Here is a 23,661-nt window from a genome sequence, read left to right as displayed (position 1 = left end):
TCTGAGCTGATCGAGAGGAGATCCTGGCCCTACTCTGTGTAGCAACCTTTCAAGTACTTGAAGAATGCTATGATATCTCCCCCAGAGCTTAGAAGATTACTTTTAAAAGTAATAAATCAGTTACAATTACATGCCCCTCCAAATAGTAATTACCGTTACAATTACAATTGCTCTGAAAGTAACTGATTACTTTACTTTTTCTCAAAAGTGATCACTACAATTACATTTCATTTACTTTTTTAAAAAAATGCCTACAAGGTGCTAGCCTTGGCTGCTGCACATCTAAGTAGCCTAAAACAACATTAAAAATAAACACACACATACTGAGGTAGTAGAATAATTCTTTTTATCCATAAAATAGCAATGGTGGTAAGGGAGGCGGGGAGGGAGGCAGAGGCCACTACTCAGATCTTTGCACATCAAACCAAGTGCAACCCCCCCTCAACCAGTAAGCATAATCTCTCTCACTTAACCACCTCCCAGACCCTGCCCTGCCACCCAAGCAAGTGAGGGACACTCACCCAAGCAAACATTTTCCCGAGACACAAAAAAGTTAAAATACTGCAAATGCAGCACAGTAGCCAGAGAGACTTAGTGTGCCAAGTGCAAACACAGTATTCACACACACACACACACACACACACACACACACACACACACACACACACACACACACACACAGTGTCATCTTTCACCTCCACAGTTCTTTATCTCCATTCTGCTGCTGTCTCCTTCTCCTCCTTTATTCATATTCTTGCCCTCTGGTGCCGTTTTTTCCTCCACTCCATTCTTCACCACTACCATCCATTTTTTTAAAACAATAGTTTTCTCCACTCCACCTCATCTCACTCTCCACCTCCTCCCTCATCGCCTCCTTCCTACCCACCCACAGAGCATGAGAGAAGAGCGACGCTGCACAGAAGCCCAGGTTGAGGCACATGATTTTCATCCACAAATCAGAGGAGCAGAAGACTTCCCGTGCTTCCCCCCAAAAAGTAATGTCCAAAAGTAATGCTGGAAACATTATAATTACTCCACAAAAGTAATACAATTACTCCTAGTTCTATTACAATCAAAATGTTCCTCAAAAAAATAATGAATTACAAGTAATTCGTTACTTGTAACGAATTACTTCCAAGCTCTGGTCTCCCCTCAGTCTTCTCAAGGCTAAACATGCCCAGTTCTTTCAGTCTCTCCTCACAGGGCTTTGTTTCAGTCACTCCTCACAGTCCTCTGATCATCCTTGTTACCCTCCTTTGGACCTCTTCCAGTTTGTCCATATCCTTCTTAAACTGTGGTCCATCTGCATCCAGAACAGGATGCAGTACTCAAGATGAGGCCTGCAATATCCCCTTCTGCCTGGACATTGTGAACTCTTTCTGGTGAAAGGAGAAGGGCCATAGCTCAGTAGTAGAGCACATGCTGTGCATGCAAAAAAATCCATGTTCAAACCCTGGCACCTCTGCACAGGGCTCAGAATGACTCCTCTCTGAAACCCTGGAGAGCTGCAACCAGTCCTTCTAGACAATACTGAGCTAAATGGACCAATGGCCTGATCTGGTACAAAACAGTGTCCAGTGTTCCTTCTAAGGGACCTCTCTTGAGCAACATGCAAACGGCCTCTCAAAATTCTCTACACTATTTTTGGGCAGAGAAATTGGGGAGATCATTTTACTGAATTTCTCCAGCAGGAGAAGAAATTCTCTAACCATTTCTAAGGAGCGTAGGACTCACCATTAGCAGCAGCAGTGGTAGAGCTGGCATTGGGGAGGGGTGTGTGTGTGTGTGCGCGTCTGTAGTTGCTGCATGTGGCAACAGCAGCAACTATGTCGCCAGTTTAACCACCATTCTGCATCCTTCTCTAATGCACCAAACATAACATTGTTCTGTTAGGGGTGGGGAATAGCAGAAGCCACAACAACAACAACAACATTGCTCGACACCCTGGACTCTCCATTGTGGAGTCCCTCAGGGGTCGGTTTTGTCCCCCATGCTTTTCAACATCTACATGCAGCCTCTGGGTGCGGTCATCAGGAGTTTTGGAGTGCGTTGCCATCAGTACGCTGATGACACGCAGCTCTACTTCTCCTTTTCACCTTCCACAGGTGAGACTGTTGATGTGCTGAACCGTTGCCTGACCGCGATAATGGACTGGATGAGAGCTAATAAACTGAAACTCAATCCAGACAAGACTGAGACACTGTTGGTGAGCTCTTTCCCTGCTCAGATGGTGGATGCTTATCCTGTTCTAGATGGGGTTACACTCCCCTTGAAGGAACAGGTTCGTAGTTTGGGGGTCCTTTTTGACCCTTCCTTGTCGCTCGAGGCTCAAGTGGCCTCGGTGGCATGGAATGCGTTTTACCACCTGCGCTTAGTAGCCCAACTACGCCCCTATCTGGACAGTGATGATCTCGCCTCGGTTGTTCACACTCTGGTAACTTCTAGACTGGATTACTGTAACGCGCTCTACGTAGGGCTGCCCTTGAAGACTGTTCGGAAACTTCAGCTAGTGCAAAATGCGGCAGCCAGGCTGTTGACGAGGACCAATCGGTCTGCGCATATAACACCTGTCCTGGCTCGCTTGCACTGGCTACCTATTTGTTTCCGAGCTAGATTCAAGGTGCTGGTGTTGACCTATAAAGCCTTACACGGTGTGGGACCGCAATACCTTGTGGAACGCCTCTCTTGCTATGAACCTACCCGTTCACTTCGTTCAGTATCTAAGGCCCTCCTCCGGGTACCAACTCACCAGGATGCCCGGAGGACTGTTACTAGATCTAGGGCCTTTTCTGTGGTGGCCCCCGAATTATGGAACAGCTTACCGGAGGAAATACGCCTGGCGCCTACGGTTCTTTCTTTTAGGCGCCAGGTTAAGACCTGGCTATACTCCCAGGCATTTTAATGTTTAATGCTTTATGTTTAATGTTTTTAGTTTAATGTGTTCCTTTGTTACTGATTTTATTCTATATTGTATTTTAATCTCGTTTTGTACACCGCCCAGAGAGCTATTAGCTATGGGCTGTCTAGAAATGAAAATAAATACAATAAAATAAAATAAATAAATAACAACAACGACATGGGAGAGAGCGCCTTTTTCTAGGGGAGGGAATGAGAAAAAGAAGCATCTCATAAATGGTCTAAAAGAAGTGTCTGAGACATTTTGGCTCAGTTTTAGTCCTCAGACATTGCTTTCTTTATTTCTTCCTACAGGCAGTAAGAAGAAAATCCGACTTTACCAGTTTCTTCTTGACCTGCTTCGGAGTGGAGATATGAAGGATAGCATCTGGTGGGTGGATAAAGAAAAGGGCACTTTCCAGTTCTCCTCCAAACATAAAGAAGCACTAGCTAACCGCTGGGGCATACAGAAGGGCAACCGCAAGAAAATGACCTATCAGAAGATGGCACGGGCCCTGAGAAACTACGGCAAGACTGGGGAGGTCAAGAAAGTCAAGAAGAAGTTGACCTATCAGTTTAGTGGAGAGGTGATGGGAAGGAGTAGCATGGATAGGAAGCACTATACTCTTTGAAGCATAGAGCCTGGAATCCTGAAAAGCCAAATAATAAAGACACATGGGTTGGACTTAGCAGCAGAGTTGCTGAACACATCTTTTATTATGCTTCCCAAGCCCTCACCCCCATCTTATTTGAGGCTATCAACATTCAGTGTTTCTGGTACGAATTCCCTCCTTCATCTTTGAAATTCCTACAGATTTCTTTGCTTCTACACAACAAGCTGGACACAGTAGGGATTTGTTTTTTTAAAAAGAAATGTATAGATGTATTATTTTCAGAAAATATTTGATTGTGCTGTAATTAAAATTTGCAGCTGATGAAGTTTTTTGTCCTTCACAGGTAGTAATATTTCACCTTCAAAGACTGCCTTAGCTTACAGCTTTAAACTAGCATTAATACAGGCTCTGCTATATTTCTCCATGGCTAGAGAGAAGTTTGCAGATCTTGGAAATATCTTACTGTGCAAATATGAATAACATGTACATATTTAATAAAACCAAGTATAAGAAAAGCATATTTCCTGCATTAATCTGTAACGGCTCATAAGTAAGTCTAGCAACCATTGAGTGCATATGTACAACACAGACTCCTTAAATCTGTAATGGCTCAGCGAGTCTAACAACCACTGAGTACATATCTACAACAGAGACTTATTATTAATCATTCAAGTATAAAAATACTTTAATTGTAATATACAATTATTCATTTACTTAGAACAATATATATGGTTATATCAGAACAATATGTATAGTTATTTCAGTTTTTGATTTTCAAAGTCTTACTGATAAATGACTCTTCAGTGGTGATCTTTGGGTTGTTAAATTGTTGATTTCATTTCCTATTTCCTCCCTTTTCCTTAAAAAAAAACCTGTAGAGGAAAAGTTATTCTCAATGAGCATACCATAGGGATGTCAGATCCATAAGAACATAGGAGGCTGCCTTATAGTGTACCAAGGCATACCAACGGTCCATCTAGCTCAGTACTGTCTACACTAAGTGGCAGTGGCTCTTCAGGGCTTCAGACAGGGGTCTTTCCTAACACTGCCTGGACTACCTGGTGATGCCAGGGATTCAGCCTGAGATATTGTGCTTGCAAAGCATGTGCCCTCTCTGCCACTGAGCTACAGCCCCACCCCTCCTCAGACAGAGACAGAAACTGAGACTCTGCGGTCCTTAACTCCCATCAGCCCCATCCTGCATGGCCAATAGTCAGGGATTATGGGAGTTATAGTCTAACAATATCTGGTGGGCCACAGGTTCCCTAACCTTGATGCAAACCTCATGGACCTGTGGGTCTGTTGTGATGGGTAAGAAAAAGCAGTCATAATTTTCCTCAGCCACCACAATGAAATGCCAGACATTTTGGGGAGTCCATCACCATGTCCCCAGAGCTTTTGATTCTGGCCTCCCCAGAATCCAATTATCCTGTGCATGGTTGTTTCAGCAGCAGAGGGAAGTGGCCTCTCTCCACCCCAAAAGTGAAGGGAAGCCTGGGTTCAGGAAAAAAATGCTGTTTCTCTGAGCTCAGTCCACCACCACTACCACTGCGTCTGCCATTATTTTGGGGACAGAGGGGGGCTGCCTTCCTTTGCCACTGAAGTGATCACAAAAAGTTTTAGTCCCAGTTAAATTCCTCTCCCTCCTCAATTATCAGTTTCTTATTGGGGGGGGGGTAAATAAAGAATCCTGTGGTACCTGCTTCCTTCTTCAGTTGTAAATTTTCACTCATTAAAGTTGTTTTAACTGAAAGTAATTTTACAACAAATTTTAGGATTGGCAACTATCCTTACTCCACCTGCGTAGTACATATTATGTATATATAGGGCAATCTTTATCATATTGTTCCCACAACAGGCCTGTAAAGGGGCCCTTATTCTTTGTTATTGAATTGAGAATTGGAGAAACAATGCCAAAGTGGATCAAAAAGACATTTTACGGTAACAAGCATTAAAACTAATACTGGATATAATTTACTTTATTCCATTTCACTTCAAAGCTAAGGTATTTTTTCTCTTCCTCTTTTAAGTTTTTCTAAAAATATTAAATTTGAGACTGGTTTAGAGTTTCCGCCACAGATGTGAAGAGAACCTCCTGTTCTATCCAGCTGCATTTTTCAAGATTGTCAAATATTCCAACCATTACAACAAAACTCTGTCACTGTGATCCAGCAGTTCCTTATCCTTTCACATGCACCCACTCTACTATATTCCAGGGCTCCCTTTTTTCTGTTTAGATGAGGGAACAGAGTTCTGACATAGAGAAGGGCTCTGTGTAAGAATCAAACTGTCCTCAGTGCTAAGACTTGAGTGACAAGAGCTGCTATTTTAAGTATGTGTGTGCGTGGAATTAGCTTTTCAGATGTCATAAAATTGTTATATGGTCACAGCCATTTAAGGCACTCCTATACCACTTCAGCAACCATGGCTTCCACAAAGGAATCCTGGGAACTGTTGTTTGTTAAAGATGCTAACTTCACAGAGCTACATTTCCCAGTACCTTAACAAACAACAGGTCCCAGGATTCTCCATAAAGTGGTATAAGAGTGCTTTAAATGTATGGTATATTAAATGTATTTAATGTCATGGATTAAATATGCTATCAAGTAAGCATAGAAAAAAATAGTGATTGGTATACAAGTATGTATGATTACAGGCGGGCCCCGCTTATACGGCAGGTTCCGTTCTGGACCCCCGCTGTAAAGCGGAAATCACCGTAAAGCAGAACCCCATTGAGTATAATGGGGCGCGTTGCGTGAAAATGCCGTGAAAATGCCGCAAAAGCGGCAAAAGCAGCTTTAAAACTGGGAATGAAAGCTGCCGCATTAGCGGAACACCGGGAAGCGAAGTGCTGGGAAGCGGGGCCCTACTGTATATTAATCCACCAATATTTTTAGAATCAATGTTATTACAGTAGGGCCCTGCTTTACAGCGCTTTGCTTTACGGCACTTCGCTAATGCAGCGGTCTCAATTAGACGCAGTTAGACTAAAGCCTCACTCATACAGCGCTTGTTCCACTTTTATGGCGGTTTTCAGGCGTTGCGCACCATTGTATTCAATGAGTTCCGCTTTTCAGCGGTTTTCGCTTTTCGGCGGGGGTCTGGAATGTAACCCGCTGTATGAGTGGGGCCCTACTGTACTCCCTTCCCAACAAATAATAATCTCTTTCTCCGTTTCTTGGATCGTTCACTCTTGTGTGAGCAACTTAACTCCTTTGTGAGATAGGTGTATTCTTACTCCAGAACACAAACACATCACTGGACAGCCATATGATGGGCAAGGTAAGGGTTGCTGAAGGTTTGGAGTACAGTTCTGATGAGGATGGCTAAAGCATAACACTGAGAGGCAGTGTGGTATAATGGTTAGGGTGTTGGACTATGACCTGGGAGACCAGAATTTGAATCCCCACTCAGCGAGTCACTGTCTCTCAGCCTAAACCTTCCTCACAGAGTTGTTGCAAGGTTAAAATGTGGAGGGGAGGACCATGTACACTGCTTTGAACTCCTTGGAGGAAAGGTGGGATATAACTGCAATTAATTAATTAAATAAAGCCAGTTAGAATTTTTAGACTAGGAAAAAAAGTTGGCTGATAGATATCATGAATGTTGATAAAATTAAGAATAGTGTGGACAGAAAGAGGGAAAAGTACTGCAAGAACTGATCATCCAGTGAAGTTGTCTTCAAGACAGACAAAATCATTTCTTCCCACAATTAAGGTATGGAATTTACTACCAAAGTAAATGACAATAGTCACTAACTTAAGTGCCTTTTAAGAACGTAGACAAACTCAAACGGGACTCACAAATTATTATGGCATGGCATAAGCTTAAATGGACCAGACTCCACTTCATAAGAGGGAATAGAAATTGATCTTATTATTCTTCATAGCAAAAGGAACCTTCATGGTTTGAGCACATATATCTCTCTGAGTATCAGGTGTTGAGGACAAGTATCAGCCAAAGGCCGTCACCTTAATGTCCTGTTTGTGGGCTTCTAAAGTCATCTAGAGAGACAGAATATATGATTAGCTGGCCCTTTGGTCTCATCCTGCAATGTGTTTCCTATATTCTTAGAACATTATGTCTATTCCTAGTACAATTGCCATATTACACATTGGAACAAACAACCATTAAATGTTTCAGCATTATTGAGAAAGGCCTAGGGGATATATTACATGCTGCATATGAGTCAGGATAGAGGACAGGCCTAGGGGATAGATTACATGCTGCATATGAGTCAGCGATGTAGTCTTCTTCCAAAAAAGGCCCTGTTCATTTGCAGATGCAACACATGTAAGATACAGGAACTGTGGCAGAAAGACTGAAATCTAACATTGTTGCAAGGGCTTCCTTTCACATTATTGTTGTTAATGTTAGTTGGGAAGTACCCAGAATGCAATCTGCAACCTGTTAAAATGGGCATAAACAAAACTGATGTAGTCAGGGCTTTTTCACAGAATCAGTGAAAGAGTGTTACAAGAGAATTGTAGCTATGGCACCATACTCCTATAAACTACTCTTGAGTGACAAAAAGCCAACTCCTTCTCAGCTGATGGCCTGGTTCATTATTTATTGTTTATTTATAAAATTTATATCCCATTCTTCCTCCCAAAGGAGCCCAGGGCAGCAAACACACAAGTGCTAAAACAATCAAAACGTCTAAAAACAATTCCAATACAGATGCAAATTGGGGAAAGTATCTACTTAAAAGGTTTGTTGGAAGTGGAAGGTCTTCAGTAGGTGCCAAGAAGGCAACAGAGACGGTGCCTGTCTGATATTTAACTGAAGGGAATTCCAAAGGTACCACTACACTAAAAGCCTGATTCCTATATTACGTATAATGAGCCACATGATATGATGCCCATACTATACTATACTATACTATAGCGTGCATGGATTTTTGGCATTTCACAGTGTTAAATTGAAAATACCCCCATGCCATTCTGATACTTCCCATAAACTCATTTCAAAACAAATCCTTACAAAACTTATAGTCCTGAACTCAGAAATGCTTGCTTAACACTCTAAATTTTCATGGCGATATACAAAACAGTCAGAGAGAATCAAGAGTTCAAAGTGTAAAACAAGAGGGGGGAAATCCAGACCTCTGTTTGACTTTTTTCTGTCAATGGTTTCATAATTTGTTGAAATTAATTAAAAAACAACCATGTTCACAGAGTACTTGTAATCCTGTTACTGACCTGGCCCCATATTCTGACCTTAATCTTCTGCAATTTAAAAGTTAAAAAAAATGCCTGGCTGAGTTTTAATTAAATAAATTTAATATTATATGTCAATAATAAGCCCAGGCATGCTCAGTAAGAACCAACTGTCAGTGTTCTAAAAGCCAGACTCACAGCTGCTTGGCTAATCAGGGGGCCACACCCACACCAGACCTTATTTCACTTTAGACAGTTATGGCTTCCCCCAAAGGATCCTGGGAAGTGTAGTTTGTGAAGGATGCTGACAAGAGCTGCAGTAGCCAGAGTGGTTTAACAGTCAGCTGCTCTGATTGAAGCTCTGTGAGGGAAACAGGGTGTTTAGCAACTGGAGATAATGTACTCCTGTCAGTACAATATCTCAGAGAGGAGGTCAGGCCTCCTGCTGTCCTGGTGCATTCAATATAGCTGCTGAATTTCCCTGCTTTTTAAAGTTTGAAAGGAATATCTGTTGGCTACAGGTACATTCTTAAATCACAAGGGTTTTCTTGACTATTAGTGAATAATAGTATATTATGGGACTAATTACATGAGCAGGCAGTGTGCTGGCTGCTTGTGTAGTCCAATGCCAGCCATTTTGAAGAAGGTTATTTGTTAAAAAATATTTTTAAAACTTTTCTGAATTGCTGAACAGAGGTTCTGCTGGGCAACAGGATGAGCAAAGCTGCATTCCAACGCAAATTTATTTGGGAGTAAGCACCATTTAACAGAGTTGGGGCAAGACTGAAAAATGCATATGCTAATACCCCAGCCTTTTCTACAGAGAGGTTTGCTTTTATATCTTTTATTTGTTCAGGGGAGGGAGCATTTGGTGGATTCAGGCAGACACTCCCAATGCATTCACCACTTAAGACACATACCTTGAGACACAGAGACAATTGAGCTAAAGGCTGCTTCTCCTTGCTGACTCAACCAGAAAGTGAGCTGGAGAGACTAGAATCTCTGGATAAAGGGTAGAGTGGCACAACGGTAGATTCTGCATATCCACCAGGCAGGCACACTAAAATTGTTTATTTTCCCAGGACAGCTGTGGTGTCCCTCACTGGTTAAGAACAATGGAAGGCAGGAGTAGACTGATTTCTCACAAAATGATTGGGCAGAAAACTGCCTCCCATTTTGCCTTGTATCTCTGGATTGACAAGGGCTAGAGAAGCCTTTCCCAACCAGTGTGCCTCCAGATGTTGTTAGACCACAACTCCCATCAGCCTCAGCCAGCATTGCCAATGGTCAGGAAAGTGGTCCAATGTGGTCCAACAACATCTGGAGGCACACTGGTTGGGAAAGGCTGGGCAAGAAACTTGCTTTGTTAAAAAAAATGAAAGCTGGGAATCCAGGCCATCTAATGGGCTAAGCGGGCACCAGGTATCATGGCTAGAATTCTGGTAAAACCTGGCTAACCTGGCAATATGGCAACCTTAACTTAGACTAATCAGCAAAGATCTCAAGAACTCAAAAGCTTCACCCTTGCCCAAATCTGCTACAGAATAGTGTGGGAGGTGATGTAGAGGGCTCCTGTTATTCCTGTAACAAATACATTAGCTGAGAAATGTGCCCAACGTGTGGGAAACACATGCACATTTATTGCATACACATGAAAAAAAACATGTGGAAAGTCCTGCAGAATCAGCCTCGAATGAAGCAATGTGGCTTCTTTTGATGCCATTCAATTACATCTCAGCATGAACCAGCACTGTCTAAGCCTGTCTCAAGTTCTGCTAAGCTTATGTCATTTATTTATGCATATTAAAAAAAATTAAAAACCTCTTCATCAACACTTAATACAAGGAATGAGTACAACAATCAGATTTTAAAACCAGAAAATACAATAAATACAAACACACCCCAAATAAAACCAGATCAAATTAAAACAGCAAGTCAATCAGCCCTGGGCCATAATAGTTGAATCGCCATAAAAGCCTGCTGAAACAAGTGGGGTTCAACTGGCTACCTGTTTTGCTAGTACACCAAAATGAGTCCATCAGGCCTAGCCCCATATAGACAGCCAGGAATTGCCATCTCCATTTATCTCTGAGCAGCTGGGCTGGACCCTTCCTCTCCCCTTACAGAGGCCATCAGTTTCACCTGCTCTGTGAGGAAGAGTAGCAGGGCCTTGTGCTGTGGTGGTAATGATATCAGTTGGGTGCCCATGAACTTATCTGCTGCAATGGAGGAGGCAAGAAACTGGCAGATTCCATCTAGGCCCCAACAGACTAAGCCCCAAAGGCCAACTACTTCTGACTGCATTACAGTCACTTCCTGCAAGATTGGGTCACCATCGTTTTGGTAGCGAAAAGTCCTCCATGATCTCACCCTATCTGACCTCTTGTTGCTGGAAACTGCTAGCCATTTTAGACATGGCACAGATTACAACTCTTCAACTCCAGACTTTTTCTTATCTAGATGATATGCTCCTTCAAGGTAGCTTTGCTCTTTGCTTGCCAACTCTTTTCCATCTACATTTCCCTAGAAAGAGGACCTGCTCCAAGTGTCCCCACCAAACCAAGTGGGTAACCCTTATGGAGTAGGCTTTTTTGGTGGCTGTAGTCTGTTTATGGAATAGCCTTCCCAGAGAGGTTTGTCTGGTACCATTTTCAGGGAGTTTTCAGCATCAGGTGAAGAGCTTTCTATTCACCCAGGCCTCTAAACAATTTATGATTCACATTCTGGACCTCTCAGTTTTAAACTGTGTTTTCAATGTGTTTCAGCTTCTTCAAAAATAATTTATTAAACTTTTAATTGTTTTATAGTATATTTCAGTCTGTGATTTTGCTTTGTGAGCTGCCCAGAGAGCATCTGTTATATGACACTCTATGCATGTAGTAAGTAAATACCAAACAAGTAATAACAACAATAAATCCTTAAAATTTGTATAGCATTTTCAAGAGTTCAAAATGTCTCCTGTGCATTATCTAGCTGTAATCCTGTAAAATAAATTGGATTCCCCCTCCCCCCATATTGTAGATGGGGAGAGTGAGGCTAAGAGGGCATGGCTTGCCTAAGGCCACTGAGTGAGTTCCTGACAAAGGCAACTTGAATGGGGAACTTCCTGATTCATAGCTCAGTCTCTTAGCCATGACACTACAACATCATCCTGTCACCAGCTTTGCCCAATCATTGCACCAAGTCTGATTCTGATGACCTTGAAACTCCTTTTACGGAGGGAGATAGGAGTCAGGATATGTCTGTGAAGGATCATAAAATGCAGCAGAGATTGAATAGTATCATTACAATGCTGCCATCTGGTAGCCAGCAACACAGTAGCAACAGGAAGGGACTGGGTGCAGTGGGGGATCATCCACTGTCTGTATGTCCTTTGAACATGAGGATGAGATCTGAGCCAAAGAAATAAATGTGTTTTAGAACAGCTGAGAAGTTTATATAAGAGTCATAAATGTAATGGGGCCGCTTGCCAGTTCCCAGTCCAATCTTTAGAATGGAGGGAAGTGGAGTTAGACTGTTTAAGAAGAGCTTGCCTTGGCAAGGTAGGATCGAAGTTTTCCAAACTCCTCAGGCAAGTTTTACAGCTTCACTTTAAGAAGGACAAACAATCTGTTTGGCAAAAATTACGTAACTGTCTGTGCATCCCACCTGTTATGATGATAGACATTTAGAATATGTCCATCATCATAACAGGTGGCATGCACAAAGAGAAGACTATTTATCGCAGAAGAGGGCATTTATGTTTTAAGATAAATTACAAAGAATGTTTGGAAACTTTTGCAAATAGGAAAAGTAAACTTTAATCCTGGTGAAATCATGAATACAGTCTATAAGGTTGATTTAAGTGTATGTTAAGTTTATATAATGTGTGATCATAGATATTCAGTTGTCTTCCTGACTGAAGCCCATGTCCCATGCAAGGGACAAGGTTCTGGGAGTCAAATCTTGTAACTGGCCTACAAAGTCAAGACACTACTGATAGACAGGTTTGAGTATGCAAGCCTAGTATTTATCATTACCATTCCTAAAACTATATACATGATTCAGTCAAAGTTAAGCGTATTCCTAGCCCATTGATTTAAGTGGGATAGATCTGAGCATTCACTCATCATCTCTTAAAAGTGGTTAACTTTGGCTGGATTCTGCCCATAGAGGGCACTTCCAGATTGTCTCTATTTTCAGGTGGGATTCAATCATATAACCTCCCCATAAACAAATCAGAATGAATGCTCAATAAATAGATGAACTTTATGAGTATGAATATCTAACTTTATGCAAACAAATCAGGATGAATGCCCAAAAAACAAGTAGTCTGGAAGGCAACAGTGTATTTAGAGGTTTGATATGTGTGGTCACATATAAAGATGCAAATTACATGCAACAGAGAAGCAAAGAGCATCATGGTTTGCCCTGGGATTTGCATACATCTTCCCGCAAATGAATAGCATGGCCCGTTCTTGAGTGGTTCACACTCCCTGACGCATGGAACCCAGCTATATTTATCCTGGCTGGAAGAATTCTGTCAAGTGCTCTACTGTTGATAAGGTGGTGCTGCTGACAACAGTTGGGGAACAAGGGGGAGGTGCAGGAGGGGGGCATCCCAGTAGTATTTCTTTAGCAGAGGGTCTTGGAAGTCATTCAGTCTCCTTTCACTCAGTCTGTTCCTGGCTACTCAGCTCATAAGCCAGCCTTAAGATGCCAGAACCTGTGAAGAAACCAGGTAAGCACTACAACTACAGACAGAAAGAATTAACGTTGCCTGCTGCCTGCGTGAGACAGTGACTGCTAGATGGAGCAACTCTCCTCAGCATGCAGTGAAACAAGATGTCTTAGCAACAAGAATACTGAGGGGGAAATAAACAAGTGGCTTTCTTTTGAAGTAAGCACACAGAAGCCTAATTCAAGGGTAATTAAATTAACTGGGATTAGTTTCTATTGTGTGTGTTATGTGCCTTCAAGTCAACTACGACTTATGGTGACCCTCTGAATCAGTCAGTAGCATCTGTTGTAAACCACCCTGTTCAGATCTTGTAAGTTCAGGTCTGTGGCTTCCTTTATGGAATCAATCCATCTCTTGTTTGGCCTTCCTCTTTTTCTACTCCCTTCTGTTTTTCCCAGGATTATTGTCTTTTCTAGTGAATCATGTCGTCTTATTATGTGTCCAAAGTATGATAACCTCAGTTTTTCATTTTAGCTTCTAGTGATAGTTCTGCTTTAATTTGTTCTAACACCCAATTATTGGTCTTTTTCATGGAAACAAACACATATCACCACCGCATACATCGTAAGGGCAAAAGTAAAATAGTTTTAATTTCCAGGTTCTTGATTTCCTCTCCTCATCACCTTCACGTTTGTTCAAGCAGCTTGTGCTACTTCTGGAAGCTTTCTGGGTAAAAAATGATGACTCCTTTTATTATAATTATTGTTCTCCTGTACTGACTTCCACACAAATGTAACTTTATAGCAGAGTGAGAAAATGAGGCATTTGAGCCTTTGATTCTTCTCACTAAGATTAGTCCTGTAGTCATCTCTGGGATCCATAAATAGCACATTTATCTCTTTCCTCTCTTTTGAAAGGCAGTATGAGGGCAGAACAGTGTTTGTCACCAGAGCACTTTATACCCTCTCTGAAAGGCTGTGTAGGTGCAGAATGTGCAGAGAAAGTAACGAAGATTTTCTTTTAATTGACTGCAACTGCAACATCTAAATCCTTTCAGACTTAACTATGTCACAATTACCGTTCTGAAAATGGTATTCATACTTTCTATCAAGTTCTGTCACTGTCATGTAATGACTGGGTTCACTGCTGTGTTTAGAATGCTATATGTAACTAATTGTTTAATGTTTGCCAGAATATAAATGCTAGTAAATAAGGAAATAAGGCTGTCCTCTTTTTCTTTCTTACTGGTAAGTAGAGAAACTGTCACTTCCAAGTAATCCAACCTGATATTTCCCTGATTTCAATGAATTTTTGAACCCTGGTTACTGTAGTTTATTAAGAGTGGTGGGCGTTGTAGCTCTGTGAGGTGTAAACTACAGCTCTCAGGATTCTTTGAGTGGGGGATGTTGTTTAAATGTGTTTTAAATGTATGGCATGTATTCAGTTGCAGTGCTCTGTTTGCTTGTAATTCATGTGCTTTACAGCTTCCTCAGTCATTAAGTTTTTTAAAAGGTGTCTCTGAAAATGTTATATGCAACAAAACAAAATGGGGAAAATTGTCCTTGACTAATACAATCACATATAACAAAAAAGCCAAGGGCAACAAAGTTAAATGAACTATAAAATCAACCTATGCATAAAATCTAATGGTTGTGATGCCAATAAATGTCTTAACAAAATGTTTTGCAAACAATACACAGAAATTGAGTTAACCCTTATAATGAATAGGGACAGTAAAAACAGAAATACAAAAATCAAGTGGACTAAACTCCAAATATGGAGCAACCCCTGTATAACTGAAAGAGTGAAACAGAAAAATCCACAGACTGTACAAATATCAGAATAATATATCCACACATGGTTTATATGGAATCATGCAAGAATGTTAGTGAAAGGAAAAAATGTGTATAGTGCATTAAGTATGCTTAATGTTCTTTAGTAAAATTAGGACAACTCAAATGCCAGTGAGGCACTGCGTGGTGGTGAGGACAGTAAAGAAGGCCCACTTCTCTGCCTCCATTGCATCCTCAAGAAGCTGTCCAGTGGAGCTTTTCCATATTGTTAGAGGTCTGTTGATAACAACTCCAGGAAACTGAGTTTTAGACACTTCAGAGGTCCATTGTGAATTGTTTGCAAGGCACTTTGAGGGTAAAGTTACTTGCCTCCATAGCAATCTTGATGTCCCATCCACATCTACTGTAGTCTCCAGTAAGGTGTCCAGTGCAACGTCTGCTGCAACTTCTTGAGATCAGTTTCAGCTGATGAGTCCTGATGATGTGGACGATGTGCTTGTGACAATATGGCCAGCAACGTGTCCTCTCAATTCTTGCCCTTCTTGGCTTATTAAAGCTTGCTGAAGGTATGACCAAGTGGATCCAGGGTGTGGTCAATGCATCGTTGTGGGAGGGAGTGCTCCCAGCCGCCCTGAAAGAGGTGGTGATCCAATCTGAAAAAACTGTCACTAGAAGCTAAAATGATGAAACGGAGGTTATCATATTTTGGACACATCATGAGAAGACATGATTCACTAGAAAAGACAATAATGCTGGGAAAACCAGAAGGGAGTAGAAAAAGAGGAAGGCCAAACAAGAGATGGATTGATTCTATAAAGGAAGCCACAGACCTGAACTTACAAGATCTGAACAGGGTGGTTCACGACAGATGCTCTTGGAGATCACTGATTCATAGGGTCACCATAAGCCGTAATTGACTTGAAGGCACATAACAACAACAGACCCATTGACTTGTGACAACTATCACCTGGTCACAAATATCCCCTTTTTAGGGAAGGTGATCAAGAGGGTTTTGGCACAGCAAAAAGGGCTTTTGGGTGAGGTGTCAACAGTACATTGATGATACCCAGCTCTATTTCTCTATAACGTCTGAATTGGGAGATGCTGTGGAAGCCCGGGACCAGTGCCTGGACTCAGTGGAGGGCTGCATGAGGGCCAATAAACTGAGTCTGAATCCTAGCAAGATAGGGGCATTGTGGGTTGGTGGTTCCCGAGTATGGATAATTGGTCAGTTGCCTGCTTTGGATGTGGTTGTACTCCCTCTGAAAGAGTAGGTTCATAGTCTGGAGGTGCTCCTGGATGCATCTTTGTTGCTAGAGGCCCAGGTGACCTCAGTGGTTAGGAGCACCTTTTACCAGCTTCGGCTGGTAAGACAGCTGCGGCCGTTTCTGGACCAGGTTGTCCACGCACTGTTAATCTCTAGGCTGGATTACTATAATGAGCTCTATGTGGGGCTGCCCTTAAGGTTGGTCTTGAAACTGCAAAATGCAGCAGCATGACTGCTCACTGGGGTAGGGTATCGGCAGCATGTCACCGCACTGCTGAAAGAATTTCACTGGCTGCCCATTAGCTACCGGGCCAAGTTCAAGGTTCTAGTTTTGGTGTACAAAGCCCTGTAAAGTTGGAAACAGTTGCTAGCACTGGTTGGGGCTATTTGGAGTTGTAGCCCATCTCGAGGGTGCCACATTGGCTATCCCTGCAGTAAACCATAGTTAATGGAGTTAACATGGAGTTAATGGAGTTAACATGTAAGGTGCTCCTGCTTCGTTCCTCTCCTAGTGCGACCAGGAGCAACTAACCACAATCCCTAGCCTAATGTTATATCTGAACCAGGGATGGTGCTTTGTGTCACTCAAACAAACCATGATTTGGAAGCAAAGAACACACCTGGGCATCACATCATAGTTTGTTTGGAATGAAACAAGCCACAGTTCCTGGTTTGGAAATAATACTAGGCCAGAGATTATGGTTTGTTGCTCCACCTGCTGGGCAGGAGCAAAGTGGGAGCCATCTGTGCATTCACAGTAAACTGTTAACTATGATTTACTTGTGATGTGTGAACAAAGCCAATATGTGACATGGACCTTAATATGGTCATCTAAATGGGATCCTGAAAAAAACAGGATATAGGGGTTGTTTCATACATTACATGGAAGCAAATTAAGTGCATGCTTTTGCAAATCATAGCAGATCCCAGCTGCTAGACAAGTAAGCCTGTATAATACACATGGCTGTACATCTGCATCTGTTGTCTTCAAACATCATATTTTTTTAGGTGTACATTAAAAATGTCTTAGGTGTATTCCTAGAAAACTAACTGAAGAATCCTATTGAATCAGTCCTATTGAATTCAATGGGGCTTACTCCAAGGTAAGCAGGGTTAGGATCAGTGGCGTCACTAGGGTTGGTGTCACCCGGTGCAGTAACTCATGGTGTCACCCCCATGGACCTCCTCCTGTACCAGACCATACAGAATCCTTAGTAGTGTTTTTTGTACTAATGTTACTCGTAAATCGTAATTCCCGTATATCACTGAATGTAATGGCAATAGTAGTGACATAAACAACTAGCAAAATTAAAATTGCACCTTTAAATTACAATATCATACACACAGCTCAAATTCTTGCTCTTATTACTAATGGGAGTTAATTATCTTGCATATGCCCATAGTAAATTTTCAGATACTTTCAGACCCTCAGCAATTTTCAAGTCGTCTATGTAGAAGAAAGGAACCTCTCATCTAAGACATCTGCTTATGTCCCTATGCTGCTCCCACCCCTCACTTAGGTGCCTGGGATGCATGCGTGTGGACACACCTCCTTACAATTATGGAAAGTGATTCTTAATAATAAGTCTCCAGACACAAAGTTACATAGGTATTTATCAGTTGTTTAGTAGAAAATTCAGAGCTGCAGGGTCCCTTCATGATAGTTACAGCCACGTACACCCTTTTTTGCTCCTGGATTAAGAATGAGATCTTTGTTAATGCATTCTCTCACAACAACAAACATCTCTAGGAGCCAATCAGCATGAAAGTGGAGAGCGTTAGCAACTGAGAAGAGTCTTCTAAGTGGCTGACTCACCTCCTTTCACTCTGGCTCCAATCAGCAGGAAAGGCAAGGAAGCCTATTAGAAGACTCTTCTCAGTGACTAACACACTCCCTTTTCATGTTGACTGTAGGATGCTTGGAGACATAGGGACCCTGCTCCCAAAAAAGCAGAGGGACTAAGATCCCCTGGGTGACTACCCTCCTGGTGCTTATGGACATGACCGTAATATATTTTGTGACGTGCAAGTTTGATATTATTTATTAAGCGTGTTTAGGATTACACTGATGGCATTCCCAAATATGTACTTTCACACAGACTTTGGTTTTCCATAACACAATGTTTGTCCAAGCCTCCACACTTGGGGGGGCACTACTTGCACACCCCTTCCATAAGCACATCAAAGTTGGATACACACCTGAACCAAGACCCAGACAAAAGGGCACTCAAAACAAAAAGGTAATTACAGTGGCTGAGTAGATCTTGTACAGTGGTTATACTGACTGGGCAGCCACTGTCCTTCACATTTTACAAAATACTTTTTCCTATACAAAGATTAAATTTCTGTGCATGAAAAAGTAATATATGAAGTGGTTTCAATAGTGAGAAAAGTAAACAAGTGAATGGTGATCCAAATGTTTTTCATTCTCACGTTATGAAGCTAGTTGCCAGATGATGTATCACTTTCGCTACGCATGCAGCGTAGACTGAAAAAACAGCACCCAAGTCACCACATTCAATACGTGCATGTGTTCTTTCCAACTTGAATCTACAGGTCTCAAAAAGTAATGTGTGACAAAGTTCTCAAACACCTTATAACATGCCTCAAACATGGTCTCTTGTTCTACCAGCATGCCTTCACACCATCACTTTGCCAAAACATAAGGATAGGTAAATTGCTTTTAGGGAGGTTCACAATTATGATTTCCTATTTATTTAATCTAAAAATATTTAAAATACATAAAAACAGCCAGAAGAAGATATTGGAGAAATATAAAATAAATACAAATTAAAAAGGGGGGGAGTTGAAGAGACCTTAAATGTGCTACTCACCATCTCTCAGCCTATCCTCCTCTCAGGATGAAAACAATGGAGAACCATGACCACCCCCAGGAAGAAGGGCACACTTAAAATGTAGAGGAAAAAATCATCTACAACCATAGTGTGAAATCAAATACTTATTGGGACACAGTATGAAGAAATATTTATATAAACATGACTCTCAAATATGTTTATGAATTACACAATATTTAAATATATTTATAGTGCAATCCGATATTTGTTTACTCAGAAGCAAATCCCAATGTATTCAATGGGGCTTACTCAAACTGGGAAGTGTGCAGAGAACTGCAGCCTCAAGTGATAAGGAACTTGTTCTTTCAACTTGTTCTTTTAAGTTGAGACCTTATCCAAGTCTGAGTCTGTGTTGGAATTGCTTTTTAATGTTTTTAAGCCTTTTCTTTTTTTTAAAAAAAATGTTTTTTTAAAGCTTTTAAAAAATATTTTCAAAGATGTTTTAATATATTTTAAAGTCTCTTTTTATGATGTTTTAAAGTGCTTTTAGTGCTTTTGTTTGCCGCCCTGGGCTCCTACTGGGAGGAAGGGTGGGATATAAATCAAATAATAAATAAATAAACTTCATTCACCCAACCCAAAATTCAGAATCATGCCTCTTTAGGCTGTTTTCCAACTGTTTATTCTTGCTTTATGGTTCTTGGATTTTAAATGGCTTTATCACTTGTTGTGAGCTGCCGTGGTTTCCAACCCTACCTCACAGGGTTGTTGGAAAGACTACACACACACACTGCAGATGTATAAATACATACAGCCCATATAATAGTTTATTGTCAAACCAGTTGGTCATTGCAGAAAAATCAGTATTAGTTTTTAAAAAATCAGTATTAGTTTCCTACAGAATAAAAACTGTAATACCTAAGTAAGCCCTGCCTACTTGCTTTAAAATAGGACTGGAGGAGGGAGGACAGAAAGACAACACAAACACAATTCTTTTTTACATTCACTCCAAAGTCCCATTGATTTTCAGCACATTCATAACTTTGTCTACTCAAAAGTAAATCCTATTGAATTCAATGGGATTTACTCTGGAGATATGGGATTAGCAATGCTTTTACCCCCACAAAAGCAAGTATTGGGAAGGTTTTGAAAACACTGCCCAGGATCTGACTCCTACACGCAAGAGGGGGAAAAAACTGAAATGTATATACTTACCCAATTTATGAGATTTTCAGATAAACGGGAGGCAAACCACCATTTTCTGGCCTTGCAATGAGGTTTACTAGACACTGCCCCAGGTCAAACAAACACTTCACTGATTGGCTGCAATCCTGAACGGGCGGGGTTAAGGCTAAGAAGTGCTATACAGTAGTTTAAAAAAAGATTTAACGGGGCGGCTGATGTTTTTATGTATATCTCGACAACCGGACCACCTAGAAACTTAATTTTTTTTAATTAAAGCTGAGAGTCACCCCCCCTCTGATGGTGTCACCTGGTGCAGTCCGCACCCCCTGCACCCCCCTAGTGATGCCACTGGTTAGGATTATAGCCTTAATGTGTGACAAGGTTACCAGATACCATTAAGAAACTAACAAAACACTGAGCATATATTTAGAACAGGGTGGGGAACCTTGGGCCCAGGGGCTAAATGTGGCCCTCCAAGCCTCTCTACCAAGCCCTTGGGACTCTTCCCAGGCCAGGCTTCCTTCCCAACCACACTCCCTTCTGCCCCTGCTTCATACCCTCCTTCAGTATCATTCATGTCTGAAATGTGTCCTTGAACTTTGATAATGCCATTTGCTTTCCTAGTTGAAGAATAAAGAGAGGTGTGTCTAAACATTAGCCTAGTGTACCATGGTAAAATTTACATTAATGGCTCTATCCACTTTTGCCTCTTCCACTGGCATGTGGCCTCCGGAAGGTTACCCAGAAAGATATACCCAGCCCCTTGAGCTGAAGAAGGTTCCCCACCCCTGCTCTAGATGGTCCACCTGGGTCATAATGGCTACCTATGATGGTAACACCTGTGGTGACAAGGCTGGGAATCTGTGAACCAGGAAGGATATTACAGATTTAGAACAAGGAACTAGGATCAAGGATGTAATCTGCAAGCAATCTGTTTCAGTATATTTGGGTGAATGTGTGAAATGAAGGGACTTCCACAACAAATATTTGCTTTGCCTGTGACTCACCTAACCCTGGAGAAACCCACTTAGCTTTTTGCATCCTCCACAATGCTGGCTACTGTGGAACCCACACAAAAGTCTCCTTTGCTTCACTGGTGAATTCTGAACCAATAAATTGCAATAATTGATTGATGTGTGTGAAGGACACAATTGCAGACAAATGGTGATGGACCAAGCTGCAAGACATTTTGCAATATGCAGAGAAATATTACATTTTTGTTTTTGCTTGAGAGAAAGAAGAAGAAGCTGAGCCAGAAAATAGACACCATTATGGCTATGTGACATAGGCTGACTGAGTTAAAGAAAGGCCAGTGGTTCAGGTCAGGTATAAGTAAATTAGTTGTAGGCAGGTTACCATTCTTCAGTAATTGCAAGACGTGACCCTTAGAAAAGAGATTGAATGAAGGGAACAGAAATAGTGTTATGGTTTAGTTGATTAATTAAACCTTAGTAATAATGATACTAAAAGATGGTACTCTGATTATTCCTCCTGGAATGGCTATCCTTTAGTCCAGTCCAATGACTTTTTATTTCTCCCACTGGAATAAATTTGGATTAATTTAAGAGAATTAATTCTACATATTGAAATTATGTTTTTAGTTATTTTTTTTAAGTATTTATCTTTCAAGGATGGTAACTTTCAGCAGGCTGTTGCATGGACTGATATATGCTTTGCAGACAAGGGTTGTATCCAATGCTAGTCCTACTCACAGTAGACCCATTAAAATTAATGGTCATCATGACTAACAGGACCGTTAATTTCAATGGGTCTTCTCTTAGTAAAACTTAGTTGGACAAGCCTAACTATCCAAATTGTGTTTAAAGTGATCAGGAAAGAACATTTCAAAGTTAACCAGAATGGGGGATGTGTGTACTGTGTGTAGTTGGGTTTCTTTTTTTAATTTAAGAGGAGTTTTTTGCTGGTTTTTGCTGCTACTTTCTATTTTGACCTATTTTCCCATTGCATTTGTACTATATCTTTTTTTTACTGTGTCTTAATGTAACGTAGGTCATCCTGAAGGCTCAGTTGAGTGGCATGTGGCAGTATTAAAGTTCTTAAAATGCATGCATTAATAAAGTTTAAATATGGCCCTTTTGCAGGAAAGTTGAACAACAGGGTATGTGTTTGGGATTCTAAGCGTATTTGGCTTGCTGACCCAAAATCTGACCTAATACCTAGTCCAGTAGAAACTATGACAATGTTTCTATGAACTGACTCAGGTTCAGTCTTAGCACCTCCAGTTAAAAGGTTCAGGTGGCAAGTGATGGGAAATATCTCTGCCTAAAACTCTAGGAAACTATTGCCAGGCAGAGTAGACAATAGTAGTCAGGGTCTTCCTTTCTTCTCAGTTAGTGCTGGTTTGCAGACAGCACCTTTTTCCCCACATGAAACTTCCAACTGTCAGCATTTTATTGCATCCTGCACTTCTCTGTCATCTTGGCCTCCTCAAGCTTTGTTTCAAGTGAGCATGATTAGAACTTATTAAGCACCATATTGCTTAAGGTGAATATAGAGAACAAAAGTTATTTCCCATTGTGCAGAAAGTTAGGTCTTTCATAACTATAAAGTATAGTGTACTATACTATACAGTATACAGTTATGCATGGCATGGAGAAAGTGGATAGAGAAATTTTTTTCTCCCTGTCTCATAACACTAGAACCCAGGAGCATCTAATGAAACTGAATGTTGAAAGATTCAGAACAGGCAAAAAAAAAAAAAAACGCTCAGTTAAACTATGGAATTTGCTCCCACAAATGGTAGTGATGGCCACCAAATTGTATGGCTTTGAAAGAGAATTAGACAAATTCATGGAGTATAAGCCTATCAATTGCTACCAGCCCCAGTGACTATGTTCTACCTTCTGTATAGCTGGTGTTATGCCTCTGAATACTAGTTCCTGGGAAGCACAAACGGGGCAAATGCTGTTGGACTCAGTTCCTGCTTGTGGGCTTCCCAGAGGATCTGGTTGGCCAGTGTGTGAAGAGGATGCCGGACTAGATGGGTCTGTGTTCTGACGGACTCTTCTTATGTTCTCCTGTTCTTATTCACTGGGGCTTACCATGTCTCTGGTCTTCCTGATTGTAGCAAAGTTTCACCACCACATGTATAATACAATAATATCATCATTATTCTGACATTAATTTGCTAGTTCCCAGGCTCAATGTCATGCTCTGGAACTCCCATGTGTTGTATAGGATAAAAATACATATCCAAATGAATAATTTCTGGATGAATGAATACAAAGTGTTTTGAAAATTCTAAAAGCATTATTATATGTTCTATTTATGCA

General features: G+C 41.2%; 2 protein-coding genes across 5 annotated transcripts in view; both read left to right on the top strand.

Moving 5' to 3' along the window:
* SPI1 (Spi-1 proto-oncogene) overlaps positions 1 to 4,255 on the top strand; it is a 30,517-nt gene extending 26,262 nt beyond the window's left edge. For all 4 annotated transcript variants that reach the window (XM_061610984.1, XM_061610983.1, XM_061610985.1 and 1 more), the window contains one exon: positions 3,211 to 4,255. In XM_061610984.1, coding sequence (XP_061466968.1) covers positions 3,211 to 3,527 — 317 coding nt within the window. In that variant the 3' untranslated portion in view covers positions 3,528 to 4,255. The remainder of the gene's footprint in view (positions 1 to 3,210) is intronic.
* Positions 4,256 to 13,297: 9,042 nt separating this feature from the next.
* Positions 13,298 to 23,661, top strand: part of MYBPC3 (myosin binding protein C3) — a 123,945-nt gene continuing 113,581 nt past the window's right edge. The window contains exon 1 of the mRNA XM_061613178.1: positions 13,298 to 13,388. Coding sequence (XP_061469162.1) covers positions 13,364 to 13,388 — 25 coding nt within the window. The 5' untranslated portion in view covers positions 13,298 to 13,363. The remainder of the gene's footprint in view (positions 13,389 to 23,661) is intronic.

Source organism: Rhineura floridana, chromosome 2 (genome assembly GCF_030035675.1).
Source record: "Rhineura floridana isolate rRhiFlo1 chromosome 2, rRhiFlo1.hap2, whole genome shotgun sequence".
NCBI lineage: Eukaryota > Metazoa > Chordata > Lepidosauria > Squamata > Rhineuridae > Rhineura > Rhineura floridana.
This window is presented reverse-complemented; position numbering and strand designations above follow the sequence as displayed.